This window comes from Globicephala melas, chromosome 3 (assembly GCF_963455315.2).
Source record: "Globicephala melas chromosome 3, mGloMel1.2, whole genome shotgun sequence".
In the NCBI taxonomy this organism is placed as follows: Eukaryota; Metazoa; Chordata; class Mammalia; order Artiodactyla; family Delphinidae; genus Globicephala; species Globicephala melas.
The window spans coordinates 108,313,556-108,336,032 of record NC_083316.1 but is presented as its reverse complement, the minus strand read 5'-3'; the positions used below and the strand labels follow the sequence as shown (position 1 = coordinate 108,336,032).

Here is a 22,477-nt window from a genome sequence, read left to right as displayed (position 1 = left end):
GTCTTACACAAAAATGAAAGCAATAGTTACGGCTGCAATGTCAACAAACTACGTGAAATGCCCTCACCCAAACCCATTCCCACGTGGCACTGCCTATTCATCCCTTAAGACTCAGCTCAAACATAACCTTCTGAGTTGAGGCTGCTGGGTATTCCTTGGTTTAAGTATTTAGAGTACAAGGCTCATTATTTCAATTATAATACTTAAAAATACTGTATTATAATTTATCTGCCCACAGTTTGATTTTCCTACCGTGCTAAGAGTTCTTCTATGACCACAGCTGTGCCTGATACATTGGAAAATTAATGGCTGCTGAATGAATAAAAGGATTTTAAAGAAACAATGTCAGCTCAGTTCTCTAAAAACTGTTTGTCTTATCCAATATTATGACCAAATATTTCTCAAGGACCTATTACATATGAAGATTTAAAAAAAAAAATAAAAAATATATATATATATGATGTCAATTCTAGTGGATTTCACAGTTCTGCAAAAAAAAAAATTACTTACCTGTTTTACTTTTCTGCTTTACAGTAATGCTATCTACCATAGAGTAGTTCTACTGTCATCACTGTTCTAGCTTTTATACGGGGTGACACCTCAAGAGCAAGCTTTACTGTATATCAGAATCACTGCAGGGGTTTGTTAGAACACAGGCTGCTGACCTTGCAGAATTTCAAATCCACCAGGTTTGGGGCAGGTCCAGGAACGTTCATGGCTAACAGGACACCAGCTCAATGGTTTAGAAACACTGGTGCTGAAGATTTACAGCTAAATATTTTAAAACAATGGGTAATTCTTAAGAGTCTTACTACATGCCAGGCATATTTCCAATCACTTTAAATACAGGAACGCATTCGATAATACCTTGAAAAGCAGTGTGTGATGTTTTAATATTCCCTTCAAATCCAAGAAACTCTGGCAAACTCTCACTTGGAATCTCTTGACTATTGCTCACATTCCTACCTTATATTCACATTTGTTAATCTCTTGAACTCCCTGAATAATATTTTACAATTTTTGTGTGTGTTTTTAAATTATTTAGAGAGCCATTAGGCTGAATGGTTTTTCTCATTAAGAACAAACAACTCAACAACCAAGCCACCAAAGAATGTTTTTTAATCAATAGTTTTCATCAAAAAGAAGAGCCTATTCACTGTAGCAAACAAAGAAATACTTCTCAACCAGCTATCACCCCAGAGCTCGGTGCACAGACAGTAGTCAGACATGCCTATCTCCCCTAGTCTTTCCCTGGAAGAGGTCTATTTGCATATTTTAAAAGCTACTACCTGAGGGTCAAGCTTCTAATTTAGCACACAGAGATAGACTAAGATACTGCCCAGAAAGGAGGCCACTGGGCACCATCTCCACGTTTTTCCTCTTGCCCATTCCAGGTTACCCAGAGTACTGCTTTTGCAGCTGCCTCCCAGGGGTGACACTTTTTGATTGCCTGGCTTTGGTGGCCAGCAGGGCTTCAGGTCACAGGTCCCACAGCACAAAAATAATCAACCAGTTCTTAACTAGCTATCCCCCCAAAGGCTCAGTGCAGAGGGAACAGACATAAATACCTAGCTCCCAGAATTTCCGTGAAAGGGGTCTACTTGCATAGTTTGAAAGATGCTGCCTGAGGGTCTGACTTCCAGTCAGCCTGCATCTAGGTACTAACTGAGATCCTCCCCCTTTGGACACTGAAAGGTTTAGGCACACCCTCAATGACAAAGAGGTGGCTTTGGACAATCACAAGGTTTGAGAGACAACCAAGACCTTGGGCCAGGCTGAATGATAAGGTTCAACTCCTACACATGACCAGTATGTCACACCTGGCAGAGGTGGCTGTTTTACATAATGCACAGAAACCAGCACAGAGAGCCCAGGAAAATGAAGAAACAGAGGAACATGTTCCAAACAAAAGAACAAAATAAAACTCCAAAAATAGACCTTAATAAAATGGAGGACAGATCATATGTTAAGCTACAGTTTAAGTCTTAATAAATTTAAAAAGACTGAGGTCATATCAAGCATCTTTTCTGACCACAATAGTATGAAATGAGAAATCAATTCCAAGAAAAAAAGTGGAAAACCCACTTTAAAAACATACTACTAAATAACCAATAGGTAACAGAAGAAATTACAAGCGAAATCAAAAAACATTTTGAGAAAAGTAAAAATAGATATATTACATACCATTCTTATGGGATGCAGCAAAGGCAGTACTAACAGGGAAGTTCATAGCAATAACCAACTATGTTAACAACAACAAAGAGCTCAAATAAATAATGTAACTTTTTACCTCAAGGAATTAGAAAAAGAGCGAACTAAACCCAAAGTTAGTAGAAGGAAGAAAATAACAAAGATCCAAGTGTAAATAAATGAAAAACAAAATAAAAGACAACAGAAAAGATTAACAAAACAGAGAACTACTTTTTTAAAAGATAAAATAGAAAAACCTTTAGACTTACAAAAAAAAAGAGAATTCAAATTAAATTAGAAAAGAGGAGACATTACAACTGATACTACAGAAATACAAAGAATCATAAAGACTACTATGAACAATTACGTGCCAAAAAACTGGACAACCTAGAAGAAACAGATAACTTCCTAGAAACATACAAACCTACCAAGACTAAACCATGAAGAAATAGAAAATCTAAACAGACCAATAACAAGTAAGGAGACTGAATCAGTGATCAAAAACCTCTCAACAAACTATAGGACCACATGGCTTCACTGGTGAATTCTACCAAAAATTTAAGAAGAATCAATACCAATCCTTCTCACATTCTTCCAAAACAATCAAAGACTACACTTCCAAATTCATTTTACAAGGCCAGCATAACCCTGATACCAGAACCATACAAGGTCAGTAAAGAAATTACAGGCCAATAATCCTGATGAACAAAGATGCAAAAATTCTCAAGAAAATCTAAAGAAATTGAATTCAACAGCACAATGAAAGGATCATACACCATGATCAAGTGGGATTTATTACAGAGATAGAAGGATGGTATACCACATTAACAAAATGAAGGATAAAAGTCACATGATCTCAAAGAAGCAGAAAAAGCATTTGGCAAAATTCAACATCCTCAATAAAGTGGGTATAGGGAGATCATACCTCAACATAAAAAAGACTGCACAGATATGTCTCATTTCATTGCACTTTGCTTTATTGTACCCCACAGATACTGCGTTTTTTTACAAATTGAAGGTTTGTGGCAACTGTGCATTGAGCAAATCCATTGGCACCATTTTGCCAACAATATTTGCTCACTTTGTGTTTCTGTATCATATTTTGGTAATTCTCACAATATTTCATTTTTTTCACTATTATCATACTTGTTATGGTGATCTTTGATATGACTATTGCAAAAACATCATGACTTGCTGAAGGCTCAAATGATGGTTAGCATTTTTTATCAGTAAATCATTTTTTAATTAAGATACGTATTTTTCCTTAGAAATAATGCTATTGCACACTTAACGGACTACAGTATAATATTAATATAACTTTTATATATATTGGGAAACCATAAAATTCACTTGACTCTCTACTGCAATATTTGCTTTAGTGTGGTGGTCTGTAACTTGATCCACAATATCTCCAAGGTATGCCTGTATATAACAAGTCCACAGCTAACACGAACTCAGTGGTGATAAGCTGAAAGCTTTTCCTCTAAGATCAGAAACAAGACAAACATGGCCACTCTCACCACTTTTTTTCCATATATTGAAAATTCTAGACAGAGCAATCAGGCAAGAAAAAAAAAAAAAAGGGCATCCAAACTGGAAAGGAAAAAGTAAAATGGTCTTTATTTGCAGATGACATGATACTACATATAGAAAATCCTAAAGACTCCACCAAAAAACTGTTAGAACTAATAAGCAAATTGAAATTCAAGAATGAAACTGAATGGTGGAACGGAACAATGGAAAAGATAGTCTCTTCAATAAATGGTGTTGGGAAAACTGAATAGCCACATGCAAAAGAATGCAACTGGACCAAAATCTTACACCATACCCCAAAATCAATTCGAAATGGATTAAAGACTTGAATGCAAGACTTGAAGCCATAAAACTCTAGAAGAAAACACAGGGATAAGCTCCTTGATATCACTCTTCGCAATGATTTTTTGGATTTGATATCAAAAGCAAAGGCAAAGCAAAAATCAGTAAGTTGGACTACATGAAATTAAAATTTTTTGCACAGCAAAGAAAACTAATGTAGTGAAAAGGCAACCTACAGCTACAGAATGGGAGAAAATATTTGCAAATAATATATGTGATAAGGAGTTAATGTCCAAAATATATAAAGAACTTATACAACTCAGTAGTTAAAAGCAAAAACAAAACCAACCCAGTTAAAAATGGGCACAACTGAATATTTTCCCAAAGATGACATACGGATGACCAACAAGTACATGAAAAGATACTCGATATCACTAATTAGCAGAGAAATGTAAAACAAAACCAAAATGAGATACCACCTCAGACCTGTTAGAATGGCTATTATCAAAAAGACAAAAGATAGCAAATGTTGGTGAGAATTGTGGAGAAAAGGAAACCCTTGTGCACTGCTGGTGGGAATATAAATTGGTGCAGTTGTTATGAAAAACAGTACAGAGGTCCCTCAAAAAATTAAAAACAGAACTACCATATGATCTAGCAATTCCTCTTCTGGGTATACAGTCGAAGGAAATGAAATTGCTATCTCAGAGAAACATGCATCTTCCTGTTCTTGCAGCACATTTACGATAGCCAAGACATGGAAACCACCTAAGTGTCCATCAATGGTTGAATAATGAAAATGTGATGTGTGTGTCCACATAAGTATATATAGACAGATATATGCATATACGGATAGATATGTGTGTATCTATATATACACAGTGGAATTTTATTCAGCCATAAAAAAAAGATGGAAATACTGCCATCCGTGACAACACTGATGAACGTGGAGGGCATTATGCTAAGTGAAATAAGTTAGAAAGAAAAAATAAATACTATACCATCTCACTTTTATCTGAAATCTGAAAAAACCTAACTCACAGAAACAGAGAACAGACTAGTGGCAGCCAGAGGCAGGGGGTGAGGCATAGGGGGTGGAGGTGGTAGAAATGGGTAAAGGGGATCAAAAGGTACATACTTCCAATTATAAGATAAGTAAGTTCTGGGGATATAAGGTACAGCACGGTGACTACAGTTAGCAATACTGTCGTGTATATTTGATTATTGCCAAGAGTAAATCTTAAAAGTTGTCATGAGAAGAAAAATATTGTTTAACCATATGAGGTGATAAGTTAACTAACTTACTGTGGTAAGCATTTCACAGTATATTCATTTATCAGATCATTATGTTGTACTCCTTAAACTAACACAATGCTATATGTTAATTATATCTCAATAAAACTGAGGTGGGAGGGAAAACCTACTCCTACTTATAGAATGGAGGTAGTGAAATAAATTTCAGGTCCACCATTCCATCATATGATCTACTTCTCACCATTTTCATTCCTTACCTCTGGGCTCTACGAAGATTTCTATTCAATATAACAAATCACAAGTGTGAGTCATGGTTTTATTCCAATAATGATTGGATAAATCCTAAGCATACCAGGATGATTACAAAGAGGTCATATATCTATTTACAGATTATCAGTGATGATTTGAGCTACTAAATTCACTATCTCCTATCTGTGTCCATGAACTCCTTTACTGCTGAGTCTGACCAACTTTGGAGGTAATATTATATAAATTACATTATCTTATACTCTACAAATAGTAAGCAAAACATTAATAGAGCAACAAAACTTAAAAAAAAAACATTACACATAATAAGGTAACTGTGGGAAAAAGATATTACCATGACTTTATACAAAAATGATTCAGAGGATTTTATGACCTGTTAATATTTAATGAGTTATGATACAGTGCTCAAAATGATACATAGCACTTATAATTTTGGGGTAGGATGAAAACCATATGAATAAACTGCATAATACAGAGGCCTCTACCTTTTGCTATCTTTATACAAAGTTTACTTACTATGGCACAAGTCAAAAGATAACTGAAGCTAACTGCTTATAGACTCTAGCTTCACCGGAATTCTGCTAAAGGTGTATATAACTAGCATTAAGTCTTTACCCTCCTTTCATTTTTTTCACTTTGGTTATTCTATCAATGCTTACTTCAGCATTTGCTAAAGAGATTCAAGTTTCTGACATTCAAAACTTATCATTTCCCAAAAGGTAAAGCTGTTTGTGTAATTCACATATCCTTAGTTTTCAATTTATTTTTACTGATTTGGATTAACTTTTTTTTTTTAACACCTAAACAGTAGCTTAGGATATTCTAGACCGACAACAAGTAATCTTTTTAAATTGTTCTTAAAGGATTTGAAGCAGCTTTATATAACATTTTTACCAGAGTAGTTAATAGATATTCAGGCTAAGTGACATTTTATTTCTATCCTTCTGTATAAATAGGCCTAAATCTTTATTGTGGACATACACCACTTCTTTCTACATACTTTGTTCTAGAAGTAGCAACCCACTTCCTTTCCTTTTGGGAAATCATCGCTTCCTGACCCCAACCATATGATTTTGATAGGTTGCCAACCACAGTAGTCGACAACCCTGACCACGGGGTGTGCACATGACACAAACTGGGTCCAGAATCCTTCCCTGGGAAGGACTAAGGGAGATGTCCTTTCTTCCTCATGGTGGTTAAACTGAGATGATGAACCTGGAGCTGAGGTCAATCATGGAAAAAACACCCACCTCTAGTCAGAAAGTGCAAAGAATCAAGAAAGAGACAGAGTTGAGAATCTTAACAGTGTCCCAGGTCCTGGACACAGATGTTTAAGAAGCCAGATCCAGCTTTCCCATGGGTAGTAATATAAGCTGATAATACGACCTATGGCAGTCTGGTTTCTAAGATCTTAACTAAAAATCGATGATTAATATGTCAAGATTAATATTAATCTTTGATTAGTAAGACAAATGGAAGAGAAACAAGGAGTAGACTGCAAAGATTAAGAAAAAAAAATCTGCCCTTCAATAACTGAGTAGCTTACTTTGGATTCCAAATTCTCATATTTAGGTCAAACTTCAGAAAATAATAAACGTTTTCAGTATGCCAACTTGTACTGTATGAAGATACACTCTGGGAACAATAAGTGATAATTCTACTTCTCTGGTTTCTAGAGTGTGGTGCACTCACTGGAATGCCAGCAGTGGCCCTCAGGTTAAAAGGCTTATATAAGGAGGCAATTCTATAAAAGACGAGAGCCACATCACCACAGAGAAATCCAAACACCCAAGTAGAGTTACAAGCAGGGACTTCGATCTAAGTCAAAGTACAGAAAGGCAAGGCATTTCATACTGGAAATATTTATAAATAGGTGGGTTGCTGGTAACACACTTAAAATTCAATCCTAAGTGCAGTACTGTCTTTACTTTGCCCTTTAGAGTTTAGTAGGTAAGTAGCCTTTTCCCACTTAGTATAAGTTTCAAAGTTGGTAACAGATGAGAAGTTCACAGGAGGCCCCAACATTTGTTTTTTATAAGGAATCTCTAAGCAAGTTTATAGTGATCTTTTCAAGGGCAAAATTGCTAAATGCAAAACTGAAGGAACTAGACGTTCTCCTCTCTCAGTGAGAAACCTGAAGCGAACATAGGGATTCCCTTTTCTCTTTCTATTTAAGGTTAGTATCTTGTTTAAGTCACACATTGCAAGTATGAAAACTGAAATACAAAATAGGCTTAAAACTAACAACCTGAAATAGCTTCTCTAAGTACTAATGATATATTTTTCAATGCTTTTGCATGTTAAACCCTTTACACTAGAGATTTCTGCTACCACAGGGCCACTTGAGATTGTTTCTGTACCCTGTATATACATGCATATGTGTGTGTAGAGTAGAGCTAACTTCAGGAAATCACTGTATACTGAACATAGAAAATGTGGTATAATACAATGGTCTACCACTGATATTATTGCAGTGAGACCTAAATTGGACTTCTCACCTCTGGAACTAAAGACAATAAATTTGTGTTGTTTAAGCCACTAAACTTGGATAATCTGTCACTGACAGCCACAGGACACTAATGTACCTAGGGAAAGCATATTACTTGCCAAGATCCCACAGCTAACTAAAGCAGGTCTGGGAGTCTCCCTTGTCCACTGTCTTTCCTTTACACCACCATATATACAGTTATTCTAAAATAAATACCTTTGTGTTTCAAAAAAAGTTATGTAATTCCCCCAAACACTTAATACATAAAATAGAGAAAAATCAAATGCTTATATTAACTTTTTGTAAATATTGTTCACAATCAAGCCAAGCAATGTTCTACAATTAATTTTTCTTGTACTATGTTTGTGTTGAATTGCTTTTTGTTTGCTTAACTTCCTATGAAACTAACATTAATTGTTGCAATACCATCCACAAATTTCTTGCAGTACAACTGGTTAAACAGCTAAACAACTAATCCATATAATCTGAAATGTCACTAAATGGAATGGGTATTTTTCATTCAACTGGCCTTCAGCCAAAACACTTACACTGTTTTTTAGTTCAGGGAAATGTTCTTGTATTATTATTGGGTTGTCCAAAAAGTTTGTTTGGGTTTTTCTGTAAGATGTTACAAAACCCCCAAACTTTTTGGCAAACACTTTGATAATTTATTCTCCTCCAATGCCCCTTTCTTCTACTTTGTGAAACTAATTAGGCAGATTTTGAACCTTCAGGATTGATCATCTAATTTTCTTAGCTTTTCCCTTCTACTTTCCATCTCTCTTTGTTTTACTTTGTTTTTACTCTCTATTTCTTTGTTTTATTTTGTTTACAGATTCCTTTATCTTCCAGCCCTTCCACTGGACCTCTTTATCTCAGCTATATCATTTCCAAACACTATTTCTTCTCAATTTGTTCTTTCTGTCCCCATTCCTGTGTAGGCACACTGTTCTTATTTAATGGGTCCAATATCCTAATCATCTGAGGAATATTCACAGTTTTTATTGCTTTATTTTAGTTCTTTTCTATTCCCTGTATCATCTATTTCCTCTGAGTTCTTTCATTCGGTTAATTTCTTTTAACTTTCCTCATGCCTGATGATCACCGACCGTCCAAATGAGGCTTAGTACACATGGGTCAGGCATGCTGAATGGTGGGTTCAAGGACAGGTGAGAAGATGGTGAAACTGGCTTTTTCCTTGGGGAGCCCACAACCACAGAAATCACCAGGTCTCTGCAGAGCCGGTCAGTTATCTAGAGAACGATCTGCTGCAGGCCAGCCTGAGCAGTTCAAGCCTAGTTGCAGGCCTTCCAAGAGCAAGGCAGTTAAGACTCTGGTTTGCTTCTGGTCAGTATCCCCCTGTGCAGGCAACTGGGTGTGGCTATGTTCTGCAAATTCCAAATCTATCATCTGTGTTTTATTATCTTTCATCCATGCTTATGTTTTGTCTGCATTCTTTTCCTTTGTGGGTTTTACCCCTTTTTGTTTTTTAAACTCCTTTAATGTCATGCAAAGTGGGGTTTCAGGAGAGAGGAGACTGTACGTGTGTGTTCAGTCCAACATCCTCTCTATGTTACACACCTGGATCTCTCTTCCTGGTAATTGAAAACCAAACCAAACCAAAATACTTCTGGTAAGAGACCAATTTTTCAAGCTTTAAAGGTCCAGTTCATTTCAAATAGAATGTGCTTGAAAATAACCAACAGAGATTTAAAACACAACAAAACAAAATAAAATCAACCATTATTTAAAATGAGAGGAGGGCTTCCCTGGTGGCGCAGTGGTTGGGAGTCCGCCTGCCGATGCAGGGGACACGGGTTTGTGCCCCGGTCCAGGAAGATCCCACATGCCGTGGAGCAGCTGGGCCCGTGAGCCATGGCCACTGAGCCTGCGCGTCTGGAGCCTGTGCTCCGCAGCGGAAGAGGCCACAGCCCTGAGAGGCCCGCGTACCGCAAAAAATAAATAAATAAAATAAAATGAGAGGAAACTGCAATTTGTCAACTAAACATTCATAAGAGCGCTTACTGCATGCCAGGCACTATGCTAAGCGCTTAACATAAATTACCTTATTTAATATACTTTATTATCTACTTTAATATATTTAAGACTATTAGATAGGTGTCATTATTCCTATTTGCAGAGGTTAGACACTCCAAGAACAAATAAAACAAAATCAAAACCACAAAAAACAGAGTGATGGGTGTGTGTGTGTGTATGTGTGTGTGTTAGAATGGCAGGCACTTATATCATTAAGTTAATATGTATGAAAGCATCATTAAGTTAATATGTATGAAAGCATTCAAACTAAGATCTGTAAAAATGGCAGATAATAATTAACATTTACTGGCAAGAATTTTTTTTTTTTTTTTTAATTTGGCTGTGCCTCACAGCTTGTAGGATCTTAGTTCCCTGAGCAGTGAAGGCGCCAAGTTCTAACCACTGGACCGCCAGGGAATTCCCAAGAACCTTTTAAAATGTTGAAACACTGCTGGTTTCACCATAACTTATCAAAACTAGTGATGTATTTTTGCAGAGTCTTATAATTCAATTGCATATCCAATGTGTGTATACATGTCCATTTGGGTAAAATTTATTGAAACACATACTAGAGAAAACTAGTTTTAAAATGCCAAGGCTTTGCCATTAACTCACTAGGCTTAACTTAGTTTACTAGTTCACTTAATAGTTTCCAAATTTGTGTGTGAGTGATGCATCTGACTAGATGTTTGCTTAGATGCCTTTAAGACTATAATTTTATGATTGTATGAAAATTATTTTCAATTCACAAATGAAAACAGCTAACAAATGACAAACCAAAACGAAAAAGAACAAATGATGTCTCACCTGCTAAAACAGAGGAGTATAAGTATAAAAAGTAGCTCTTCAAGGAACTAAAAGAAAGGTCAATCTACAAAAGTAATTGGAACATGAGCACTAGAAATATCTAAAAAATTAGAAGAATTTTTACTATGTACAGAGATGATAAGAGACCAACCTTTACTCAGTACTTAAAGGAGATAGAGCTGAGCTCTTAGAAGCTGTCTTGCATATGCGAGCTACCAAAATTGATCTGTAATATTTTCTACCCATTATAAGCATGTTTAAGGCAGAGAAAGATGGAAGAACAGAATGGTTTTTATCATGTGTTTATATCACAGATGAACAGATTCTGAAGTGCTTCTAAAAATGTCCTATATAGTACTGACTTCATAATTATTAAAATACTATTATAGTATTAGGCCCCAGATATTCTAAATTCTAACTGCCCTTTAATCACAGATTACATCAAGTTTACATAAACATTTTATTCTTCTACAACCGTGAATAGTTTATTAACTAGACTTTACCTGCCTGGTACTGATTTCCTTTCTTTCTTTTGCCTTTTGATTTTTAAAATAATAAAATTGAGATCCTTAACTTTCCCTCCTATTTCTATATACCAAGCCCATGTGAGAATCAGGACCCAAACCACTAACTCTGGACAAATAAAGGCTTAATCCTCTGTATCCTTGCTGTTTCTATGTTTATAAAACCCAAGAATCGTAAAACAAAACAATGCAAAGGTTCATGCTATTGGTATTTCAGAAGCACCTTAATTTTAGCCATTTTAAGAATTCAATGCCTTATGAAAAGATGCAGACTTTCACATCATTTACACAAATAACAGAACATGTAAATGAAGAAAGTGTTTTCTAAATAAACATGACAATCTCCCAGATGCAGTAGGTGAGATGACTTGAAAACAATAGCTCTTTTAAGAGATGTTTCAGGATTCATGTAAGCTGTCAGTTAATAGGAGCTCACACTGGCTACTTAACATGACCTCATAAATAAAAAACATTTTCTTTATGAAGATATAGATAGTATTTTCTAATGAGCATATAGAAAAAAATTAGGACTTATCTGCCATATAAATATGTATTTTTAAAAACTATTTGACCACAATGTTTCTTTCTCTTCCTGTTCATCAAAAACAATTTTCCCTGCGTTTCTTTCCCTTTTTTTTCCAGTGGTAATTATTTTTATCACAGTGAAGATAAGATAATCCTGTTTCTCAACTCTAGAGCTCCATGCTCTGACTTGTTCTGTATTCAATGGTCTCCAATGTGGGAAATGCTCACCTGGGGGGTGTTCAAAATGATCTGCTGCAATGTGAGAGGAAAATACTAGACCTTCTATTTTTACTTTTCATCTTTTCTTAAATTAAGTTCTACTAATATTTTGTGTATAGGATGACATAGATGCCTGGTGGCTTCTGAAAGCATTTATTTCTGTAATAGTTACTAGAAACAGAGTAAACAAAAAGCACTGAATTAGATTAATGCTTCATCATACTTGAAACTAAATACAAGAATGAAAGCTGCTATAGTATAATGTCTTTAACTTCATGGACTTCAATTTATCTAAATGCGTTTTTCTGTACTCTCAAAGAACTCGTCTTATGGTATAATACAAACGGAATGAGCTGATGAACAAAAGTGTGGAGGAGCTGAATTGGAGAATTTTATTTCAAGAAATCTCTGATTTGCGTACAGTCCTGAAGCTCACAACCTAGAAGTTTAAAAAAATCAGGTTACTTTTCACTCTCATTAAATTAAAATGCAAGATAATGCAAGGGTTAAACATTTCCTCTCGGACTGATAAAAAATGAGTCGGAAAACATCATGCTGGTAGGAACACAAATTGATAACACCAAATTTAAAACAATGTTGTCTTGCATGGTAAAAGCTAACTAATGTCCTTAGACTTCAGAACCAATAATTTCACTCCTAGGTATATACCCTAGAGAACCTCAAGCACGTGTTCACCGGGCAACACATACACAAAGGCACGAAAGAGCATCATTCGTTAACAGTCCCATACTGTGAACAACTCAGAATTTCAAAAGGACTATATGGATGTACATGGTGTAGTCATACAACAAAACGTTCAAGAAAAGTGGAAATGAAGTTCAGTTACCTGCCTCAATACGGATTAATCTCATAAATTTAGCATTGAATTAAAGAAGAAAACACAATTATATCCACTGGAACTCCACTCAAAGTTAAAACAGGTAAATTAACCTATACTGCTCAGGGCATATACAAATGGTAAAATCATAAAACACAATAAGGAAGTGATCACCATAAAAAAAGCAGCAGGGCAGTGGCTCCTCCAGGTGTTGGAGCAGGGATGTAAATGAAAAGAACACTAGGGGGCTTCTGGGGTGTTGGCAATGCTCCATGTCTTAACTTGGGTAATATGTGCTTCATATTATGTTTCATAACTATTTATTATATATATATTTATATATAAAACAAACTTTTAAAGTACTTTTTTGGTATGATAATGGTATTGTGGTTATGTTAAATATGAATCATCTCTTAGAGATAAATACTGCCATATTTATGTATAAAGTGAAATAATGCTTGGAATTTGGCTTCAAAATAATACAGAAAAGAGCAAAGTAGATGCACTGAGACGAACAACATCAGATAAGAACTGATATTGTTGAAGCTGAGTGTATGAGGTTCAGTATACAACTGTCTACTTTTGAATTATTATTTTTGCTGCTGTCACTTTTTAAATAACTATAAATGGCAGCCACCACATGGCTTGCTAAGAAATAGCTTGTTTTACTTTGACGTATATATTAAAAAACTCCAATCTAAACTGAATAAAGATCAATTTAATAAAAGCATTAAAGAAAACCATTTCCTCTCTGACATTTACAAACTTACAAAAGCATTCTAGTTTCTGAAGATAAATGGCTTTCTACTACCATCTCACCCCCTCTCCCAGCTTGAACTCATCCGGAATGCTATGGACACTAACTTACCAGCACTTCTCGACTGTGCTATCAGCACAAAACAGGGTAGGAACACCAAAATCCTTATGCCAAGAGCCTTTCTAGTTTGTCTTCAAGCTCATGTATACAAATTGAAACTTTCTCCTCAGGTATAAGCAGCTTATTGTCTCTATGAAGAAATCCAGTAGCCACTCCTGAGGCAGGACAGGCAGTTCCAGTGAATAAGATAATCTTGGTAATTTCTAGGTTTAGCAATACAGTTAAGACATTTGAATCAGTCCTCTACACTGCCTTTCTACAAAGTAGGGATATTTTTCACTTCTCCACTGATAAGTGTAATTTTCCATTTCTATTACATAAATTCATCTACTAAATGTTTTGAGATGATTGTGGTTACATAATGTGATTTTCTGTGTAATTAAACAAATCAAGAGCATGCACATTTACGTTTCCAGAAAAAGGAAAAATGACAACGTATCTATCATACTCATACCTCATTTAGGGTGTTTGGAAATGTGATTCCTAAAAAAGGAAGTTCTACATGAATCTATGCCATCTGAGGTCCTTATCGCATAGTACTGGTGGAAATGCACCACACTTGAGCAAACACTCTTGTTTGACATAAATCCCCTGAAATTATAGAATGCCTTCACCTAGAGTTTCCTCTAGCCACCTTTCATAGAACTGTTGGTTCATACTCTCAGGCTGCAGTAACAGCTTTCATGCTTTTCATGTCTAAGGTCTAAGGTTTTCTAGCAACCCCTGTCTACTGACCCATTCCATCCCCTTCCAATTTTTCACCCATTTCCCTCGAAGAAACCTTAGACTCTCTAAAATATGGAGCACAGTGCCCTTCCTTTGTTTTTTTTTATATGGCAGTTACCACATCATCACTTAAAGACACACACCCCTACTATTATGGATTAGAACTGCACATCAGAACAACAACAAAAATGAAGAAAAGTCACTGTAGGAAATGAATCTTATTGCAGAACACACTACACACATGATTGCAGACTGCTGAGGAGGACTCACTGGCTGGGAGTACAGGAAGGAGAAGGTAACTCACTGGCCTACAGGATGCAGTCTGGTCAGGCAGTGCTAACTCTCCATCTGGGCATACAGTAACATTAAACATTCAAACTACTGGGAAAAGGATATGTTCTTCACTTGAAAGAACAAAACCATTCAATGATTTCCTATTTCACAAAGTGTAAAAATCAGTCTTTCCCCAGCCTGGAAGGCCATACATGACCCGGCCCTTAACTATCTCTGACCTCATTTCCCACCACCGCAGCCCTGGCTCACAGCCACTCTGCCCTCTTTGACATTCCTCGTACACATACAACCCTTGCACTTCCAGAACTCTTGTACTCGCAAGTCCTTCTACATAAGCATGTGCCTTACTGCCTTAACCTTAGCTTAAATATCACTTCATCAGAGAGGCGTTTCCTGTACACTCTTAATATTCCCATTTCTCCTCCTCTTTTTTCTACTTTCTTTTTCCTTAGAGCAGTTACCATCACCTGGTATCACAGACACCTATTTATTCACTAAATATCTCCTCCACTAGAATGAGAGCCACGAAGCCGAAACTGTCTGTTTTGCTCTCTGTTATTTCATCAGTACCTGGCTCACTGTGGAAATACCAGAGTATTAATACATGACAACTGGGCATAGGTGTCTAATTAAAATAACACATTTCAGAGACAAAGAGCATTACAAAACATCAGTACCATGTGGGGAAACACTATATGGGGAAAGTATGTAATATGACTAGAAAAGGGGGAGGTTGTAAATCAATATGCATTGTTTTTGAGGATACCTTAGAAGATTATTACCTTAATTGTGGTGATGGCAATGAGTGTATATGTATGTCCAAACTCACCAGTTTGTATACATTAATTATGTGCAATTTTTTGGTATACCAATTATAACTCAATAAAGCTGGGGGGAAAAAAGTCCACCAGCATGCCAATGCACAACAGTAAGTAGGTAAAGAATTCACTACAGTCCTGTAAACAGCTGACATGGTGGGAAACACTATAGAACAGTTAAGTTACTATGCAAGAAGTTCCATCCTACCACAGAAAAATGAACTAAAAGAGCTGGTGGAAATACACGAGGTATTATCTAAGTCAGGGGAAAGCTGGCAAAGATTTCATAGCGTTGACATTAGATCTAGGCATCTTAAAGGATGAAGAGAAAATTGGACGTGGATGGCAGAATTTCCGTAGAGGTAATAAAATGTGCACAGGTTAGAAGGGATAAAAGTGGGGCAGGTACCAAGAAGAAGTCAGCCAAGACTACTTACTATCCACATGACTTTGCGCAAAAAACTGAACCTATTTCAACTGAAAAATAAGGATAATGGTATCTTCCTCAGAGAGCTGCTGTGAGGAAAATGAGATGATAAATCAAGAAGGATGTGAGGCAACCTAGCTATGACATCTTCCACCACTGATTTCCAAAGCCGACTTGGCTGTTCTATCTCAGATTGTCTCCCTTTCCTCTCATGGCTCCTCCAGAAGCTGGTCTACTTGGTAGAAGAGCATAACCTTCTCAATCATATACAATGGTCTAGCACAGTTCCTCACACATGGCATTTACTCAAAACACATTTACTTTTTTTTTTTCTCCTTTCTTTAACCAGATGTTCAGAATTCCACTGACAGGCCTTAGAACTGCCCTGCAATCACTGCTGGGGTCCTAATTCTCAACTTGAGAACCAGCATTAGTTTAATAAGCACCCCACCCAATCTGTACATGTGTTACTTCATACTTACAGGTTGAGGCTGTTCTGCAATACAGCAGTTGAAACACAACCAGAATTCACTCATGCTTACAGTCCAAGTTATAAATGAGCACCAATGAAGTTTCCAAATCTCAATTCAGGAAGCTTCACAAAGCAGGCTTCTCAATATGATAGATGTCCAAAGATGCCAAAATAATAACTTTATTACTTCTCTGTGTTTTTGTTCCTGGAAGTCAAGTATCTTATATAGTCAATCTAACAAACAAAAGGTCAGATTGTTTCCTTTCTTTGCTTTTGATTCTACAGGGACTTGTTTCTGAACCACAGGAAAGGTATAAAAATTGTTGTCTTGACTCAGGACCTTAACAGGTAGTCTAGAAAAAAAGAAGAAAAGAAAAGAAGTTACTTAACTTATCTTACTCTTAGAAGCTTTTATTTCTTAAATCTGTGATAAAATTAAGACTATTTCCCCAAAAAGTAAACATTGAAAAAAAATCAAGATTTTAATAAACTGATATTCATTCAATAAAAAAATATTTGAGTACTTTTTCAGTGTCAGGTATTAGGAATATAGCAGTTGAAACGAGAGAGTAATCCTTGCCTTCATAGAGCATTCTATTTTATGACTGTAAACGCTTTCCCCAAAGCCATGACTCTAAACCTTGTAAGACATAAATGACAGTTATTTTTATATTTGTATAGAAGATCTTCAATGAAGATTAATGCATATATGTTCAATGTCACAAATATGGGTAATAAGGCATGAATTTAGGACCCTGATTCTACACAGTCCAGAGGACATGTCCTCCAACATACTAGAGGACAATGACATGTTAAGATCTAAACATACGTTCAAAGAGAAAGATAAGAAGGAAGAAAATGTACATTCTTGCCACAGTAAAATTCAGAACCTGGAATGCTTATTTTCAAGGAGAGGTGAACATTCCTTATGTCACCCAAACTCCTAAACAAAGAAGCAGCAGTCTTGCAACTGGCTCTGTCCAATAAAGTGGGTAAATACTATGAAGGTTTATAAGCTCAAAAGAATTGTATGTTTCATTTACTTCCTTAGCGAGAATGTAAGAGCAAAGGGTTAAATTCACAACATCATGAATATTATTTCAGGGCTATTTATTTAACAAGCTTAATTCCTCCCTGAATCAAAGACCATGGCCATTAAAATATCATTGTGAAATCTCTTTTAACCAATTTTATGAAAACAAATATGCCTTTGTTTGAAACTGAAAATTCCTTATGCTCATCACTGCTGATGTAGCACATACAAACATGAATTACTGTTTCAAATCTACTGGATTTGAAATCTGAGGTTTTAAAATCTATTGTTTGATTTATTCCATCATCATATTTTCTCATCTACATATAGAACTACACAATTTCCTTTTTATTTGTAATTTACCTTTGCCAGAAACCACCTTCAAATACTAATTTTACATTGCACGGTGTTTTATTTTCTTCTATTTTTAACTGAGTATACATTCCTTTTGTTTAACACTTAAAAGTAATAGATGACTTCCGAATTTACAATCAACATTTTAGCAAATTCAGATTTCCTTCCTATTTAGAGTAAAGCTGTTCCTTATTTTGCAAATTTCAAAATATACATTTTCCCATTCCCATGTACTACTTTGAAAATGACATTCACAATATTTCCTCTTTCTTAATATTTAGTTGAAGAATGACTGTTTAAAGTACAATAATTTGTGCTTCTATTTTTGGAGATTAGACAGAAAGGATACTTAAGAATAATGACCTAGATAACAGATATGATGAAATACATTTTCAAACCAAGGGGATGTTTGCAACTCCACAGGTTTTTATTTGTTAAGTAAACATATAAATCTAAAAATGTTTCAAACATGCCTTGGAATATCATACCAATACACTTTTTCCATTTTCTTGCTTTTCTAAACAAAATTCCTTTTTAGAATCTTTTTCAAATGTATATATACTTAAAACACATTTATACATAAACACCTTGTAGAGAAGTAGTGAATCTGTCACAAAAAATTTCAACATTACCACTAATAATAAATATATTAACAGGTACTTTCACTTCTTGAGATCAAAGTTGCTTAAATCATGTCCATTTTGAAAACCTTACTTTAAAAAAAAATCTTCAGATAACAAAAGAAGAGTCACTTTGCAGCAACATCAACAACTAAACTTGGCTCTAAACACAGCTCAGCACATTCCACACATAAATGAAGGGTCAAACTGGGCTACAGCACCAGAGAGTATTTCACGAACTCATAATTTCATTAGACATAAGATTTTAGAAAAGCTTCAGTGAACTGTCAGGCCACTTAGTGACTGGCAGAGATTTCCTGCATTAAAAGTTCAGTCTCTTGACTTTTAAAGAGATTGGCATGAGTAAAAAAGTGTAGTAGTATTCTCTGGTCAAAAATATAACCTCCTCCATCCCCTCCCCACCTCCTCACTTTCCACACCTACAAATGCTGCAGATATAAGCTTTATACTTGTAGGAACAGTTTCGCTGCTGACAATATGAAAAATTTATGTCCCAACATCGTACCCACAAATTAATAAAATTGTTTAGGTCAACTTCCAAAGAAACGACAATAAAGCCATGATTTGAAAAACAAGGCAATGAGGCATACCTTTTAAGACAAACAATTTATTCCCTTTTTTTTTTAATGTGGAATACTTTAACTCAGTTGAGGTATTGAGCATGCTCAGTTTGTGTGAAACAGAATCAGATGTTTAGAATTTAGACTTTGATATTAAGAGATGTGTGGCAGTTGTTAGTACTACACTAATTTTTAGCAATGTTAACTTGGGCAAGTGACAAGCTCTATCATTAGCTATAAAAAATGGAATGCTTCACTGCTAATGTCACAGGTCTGAAATGAGGGCTAAATTACGATGTACATAAGGGCACTGCATATATCATAAAGAGCTATACTGATACAAGATGCTCTTTTATTTGTTATCAAAATTAAAATAGCTAATAGCAGAATGAAGGAGTAAAAATAATTAATTTGTAATAGCTGTAAATTTTTAGGAAACAGCCTAAAAGTCTATTCAAAAAAAAAAAAAAAGAATAAAAATTTTTTTAAATGAACTGAGAGACAATCTACGGAATGGGAGAAAATATTTGCAAACACTGCAACCCACAAGGGCTTAACTGCCAAAATATACAAACAGCTCATACAACGAAAAAAAAATCAAACAACCCAATTGAAAAAAGGGCAGAAGACCTAAAGAGACATTTCTCCAAAGAAGAAATACAGGTGGTCAATAAGCACATGAAAAGATGCTCAACATCGCTCATTATTAGAGAAATGCAAATCAAAACTACAATGAGATACCACCTCACACCGGTCAGAATGGTCTACAAAGAACTAAAAAGTTTACAAAGAACAAATGCTGGAGAGGGTGTGGAGAAAAGGGAACCCTCCTATACTGTGGGTGGGAATGTAAACTGGTACAGCCGCTATGGAAAACAGTATGGAGGGTCCTCAGAAAACTAAAAATACAATTACCATATGATCCAGCAATCCCACTCCTGGGCATATACCCAGACAAAACTATAATTCAAAAAGATACATGCACCCCTATGTTCACAGTAGCACTATTTACAATAGCCAACACTTGGAAACAACCTAAATGACCATCAACAAATGAATGGATAAAGTAGATGTGGTATATACATACAATGGAATACTACTCAGCCATAAAAAAGAACAAAATAATGCCATCTGCAACAACATGGATGCAATTAAAGATTATTATACTAAGTGAAGTCAGAAAGAGCAAGACAGGGGCTTCCCTGGTGGCGCAGTGGTTGAGAATCTGCCTGCCAATGCAGGGGACATAGGTTTGAGCCCTGGTCTGGGAATATCCCACATGCCGCGGAGCGGCTGGGCCCGTGAGCCATGGCCGCTGAGCCTGCGCGTCTGGAGCCTGTGCTCCGCAACAAGAGAAGGCCACAACAGTGAGAGGTCCGCACACCGCGATGAAGAGCGGCCCCCGCTCGCCGCAACTAGAGAAAGCCCTTGCACAGAAACGAAGACCCAACACAGCCATAAATAAATAAATTTAAAAAAAAAAAAAGAAAGAGCAAGACAAATACCATATGATATCATTTATATGTGGAATCTAACATATGACACAAATGAACTTACCTATGAAACAGAAACAGAATCATGGACATAGAGAATAGACTGTGGTTGCCAAGGGGGTGGGGGGTGGGAGAGGGATGAACTGGGAGTTTGGGGTTAGTAGATGCAAACTATTACATATAGAATGGATAAACAACAAGGTCCTAATGTACAGCACAGAGAACTATATTCAATATCCTATGATAAGTCATAATGGAAAAGAATATGAAAAAGAATGTATATATCTGTAACTGAGTCACTTTGCTATACAGCAGAAATTAACACAACATTATAAATCAACCATACTTCCATTAAAAATTTTTTTTAAAAAAAGAATAATCGAATAGGGACTTCCCTGGTGGTGCAGTGGTTAAGACTCTGCACTCCCAATGCAGGGGTTCCCTGGTCAGGGAACTAGATCCCACATGCATGTTGCAACTAAGAGTTCGCAGGCCACAACTAAGGAACACACATGCCCGAACTAAGACCCGGCACAACCAAATAAATAAATATATATTAAAAAAAAGAATAAACAGATAGCATTTTAAACTGAAAAGAAATGAATGGTGCTCCATTCGTACAAAAGAACACTATACAAAATGAAAATGAATGGTAGTTTCATCCAACACACTGGACAATTCTCAGTGCCATGTTATTGAGGGAAAGAAGGCACAAAACAATATACATGGAATGATTTCCTTTATATGAATTTCAAAAACAAGTTCAACTAAACTATTTTGTTTAGAGATGCATATAGAAGTATAAAAGTAAAGCAAGAAAATTATAACAGAAGTCAGGAAAGTGGTTAGGGCTGAGGGCAGGAATTAAGAATTAGGAAGAGATGCATAAGAGCTCCTGGAACATTGACAATATTCTACCTCTTGACTTAAGTGGTAGTTACACAGGTACTTGCTTTATAATTTTGTATTAAATAGTACATTTATGGTCTATGCAATTTTTTATATATTATATCTTTAAATAATAACAATTTAAATAATACATAAGTAAAAGAAGCAAATACTAACAATTTCAAGTTGTTTGTAATAGAGTGATGGAAATGCAAAATACAATGTCAAGTAAAAATGAACACACTTTGCTAGAAACTTTGAAGGAACTGGTAAAATTTGGGAAGTTTGAGTGGCGAAAGGGGTGATGAGGTCTGAAGTTCTACCAGATGCCAAAGAGATTTCCACCAGAAATGCAAAAATTACTAATCAATGACCAAGTCTGAATTCTCAGTAAAGCTTATTTATAGCTGTACCAGCACTAAATCTGTCCCAACCTAGTTAAAATCATTCTTTGATATTGACTTGTGGTACAAGACCCTATTGGGAAAGAAAAAACAAAAATACAAAAACCAACCCATTCTGAAAAGAGCTTTCAAACTACATACTTATCACAGACCTACTTTTCTGTGGCTAATCAAAGTTCAGTCAAGCCACTGTTCCCTGAACTCAGTTATAAAAGGCACAGACAGGGGTGCATGTAACTACCAAAAATAAGAGGGTTAGTTTTTTTTTCTTAGAATGACTGCTTATAGGTTAGTCTTTCCCACAGTTTCGTATTAATGTAATCACATGGTACTTTCTTTAATATCTGGCTTTTTTAATTCAGCACGTTTTTGAGATTTACCATGATGCTTCTATTAGCTAATTCACATAGATTTCCATTGTGTAGACACAGCACTATTTAACTTCATATTTAGTATTTCCAGTTTTTGGCTGTTAAAAATAATGCTGCTATGAATTAGTGTATACAAATATCCATATAAACAGAAA

General features: G+C 35.7%; 1 protein-coding gene across 7 annotated transcripts in view; it reads right to left on the bottom strand.

Moving 5' to 3' along the window:
• The window catches only part of CDC42SE2 (CDC42 small effector 2), a 111,582-nt gene that overhangs the window by 28,844 nt on the left and 60,261 nt on the right, over positions 1–22,477 (bottom strand). For all 7 annotated transcript variants that reach the window (XM_060296172.2, XM_060296173.2, XM_060296175.2 and 4 more), the window contains one exon: positions 16,589–16,931. In XM_060296172.2, coding sequence (XP_060152155.1) covers positions 16,589–16,642 — 54 coding nt within the window. In that variant the 5' untranslated portion in view covers positions 16,643–16,931. The remainder of the gene's footprint in view (positions 1–16,588; positions 16,932–22,477) is intronic.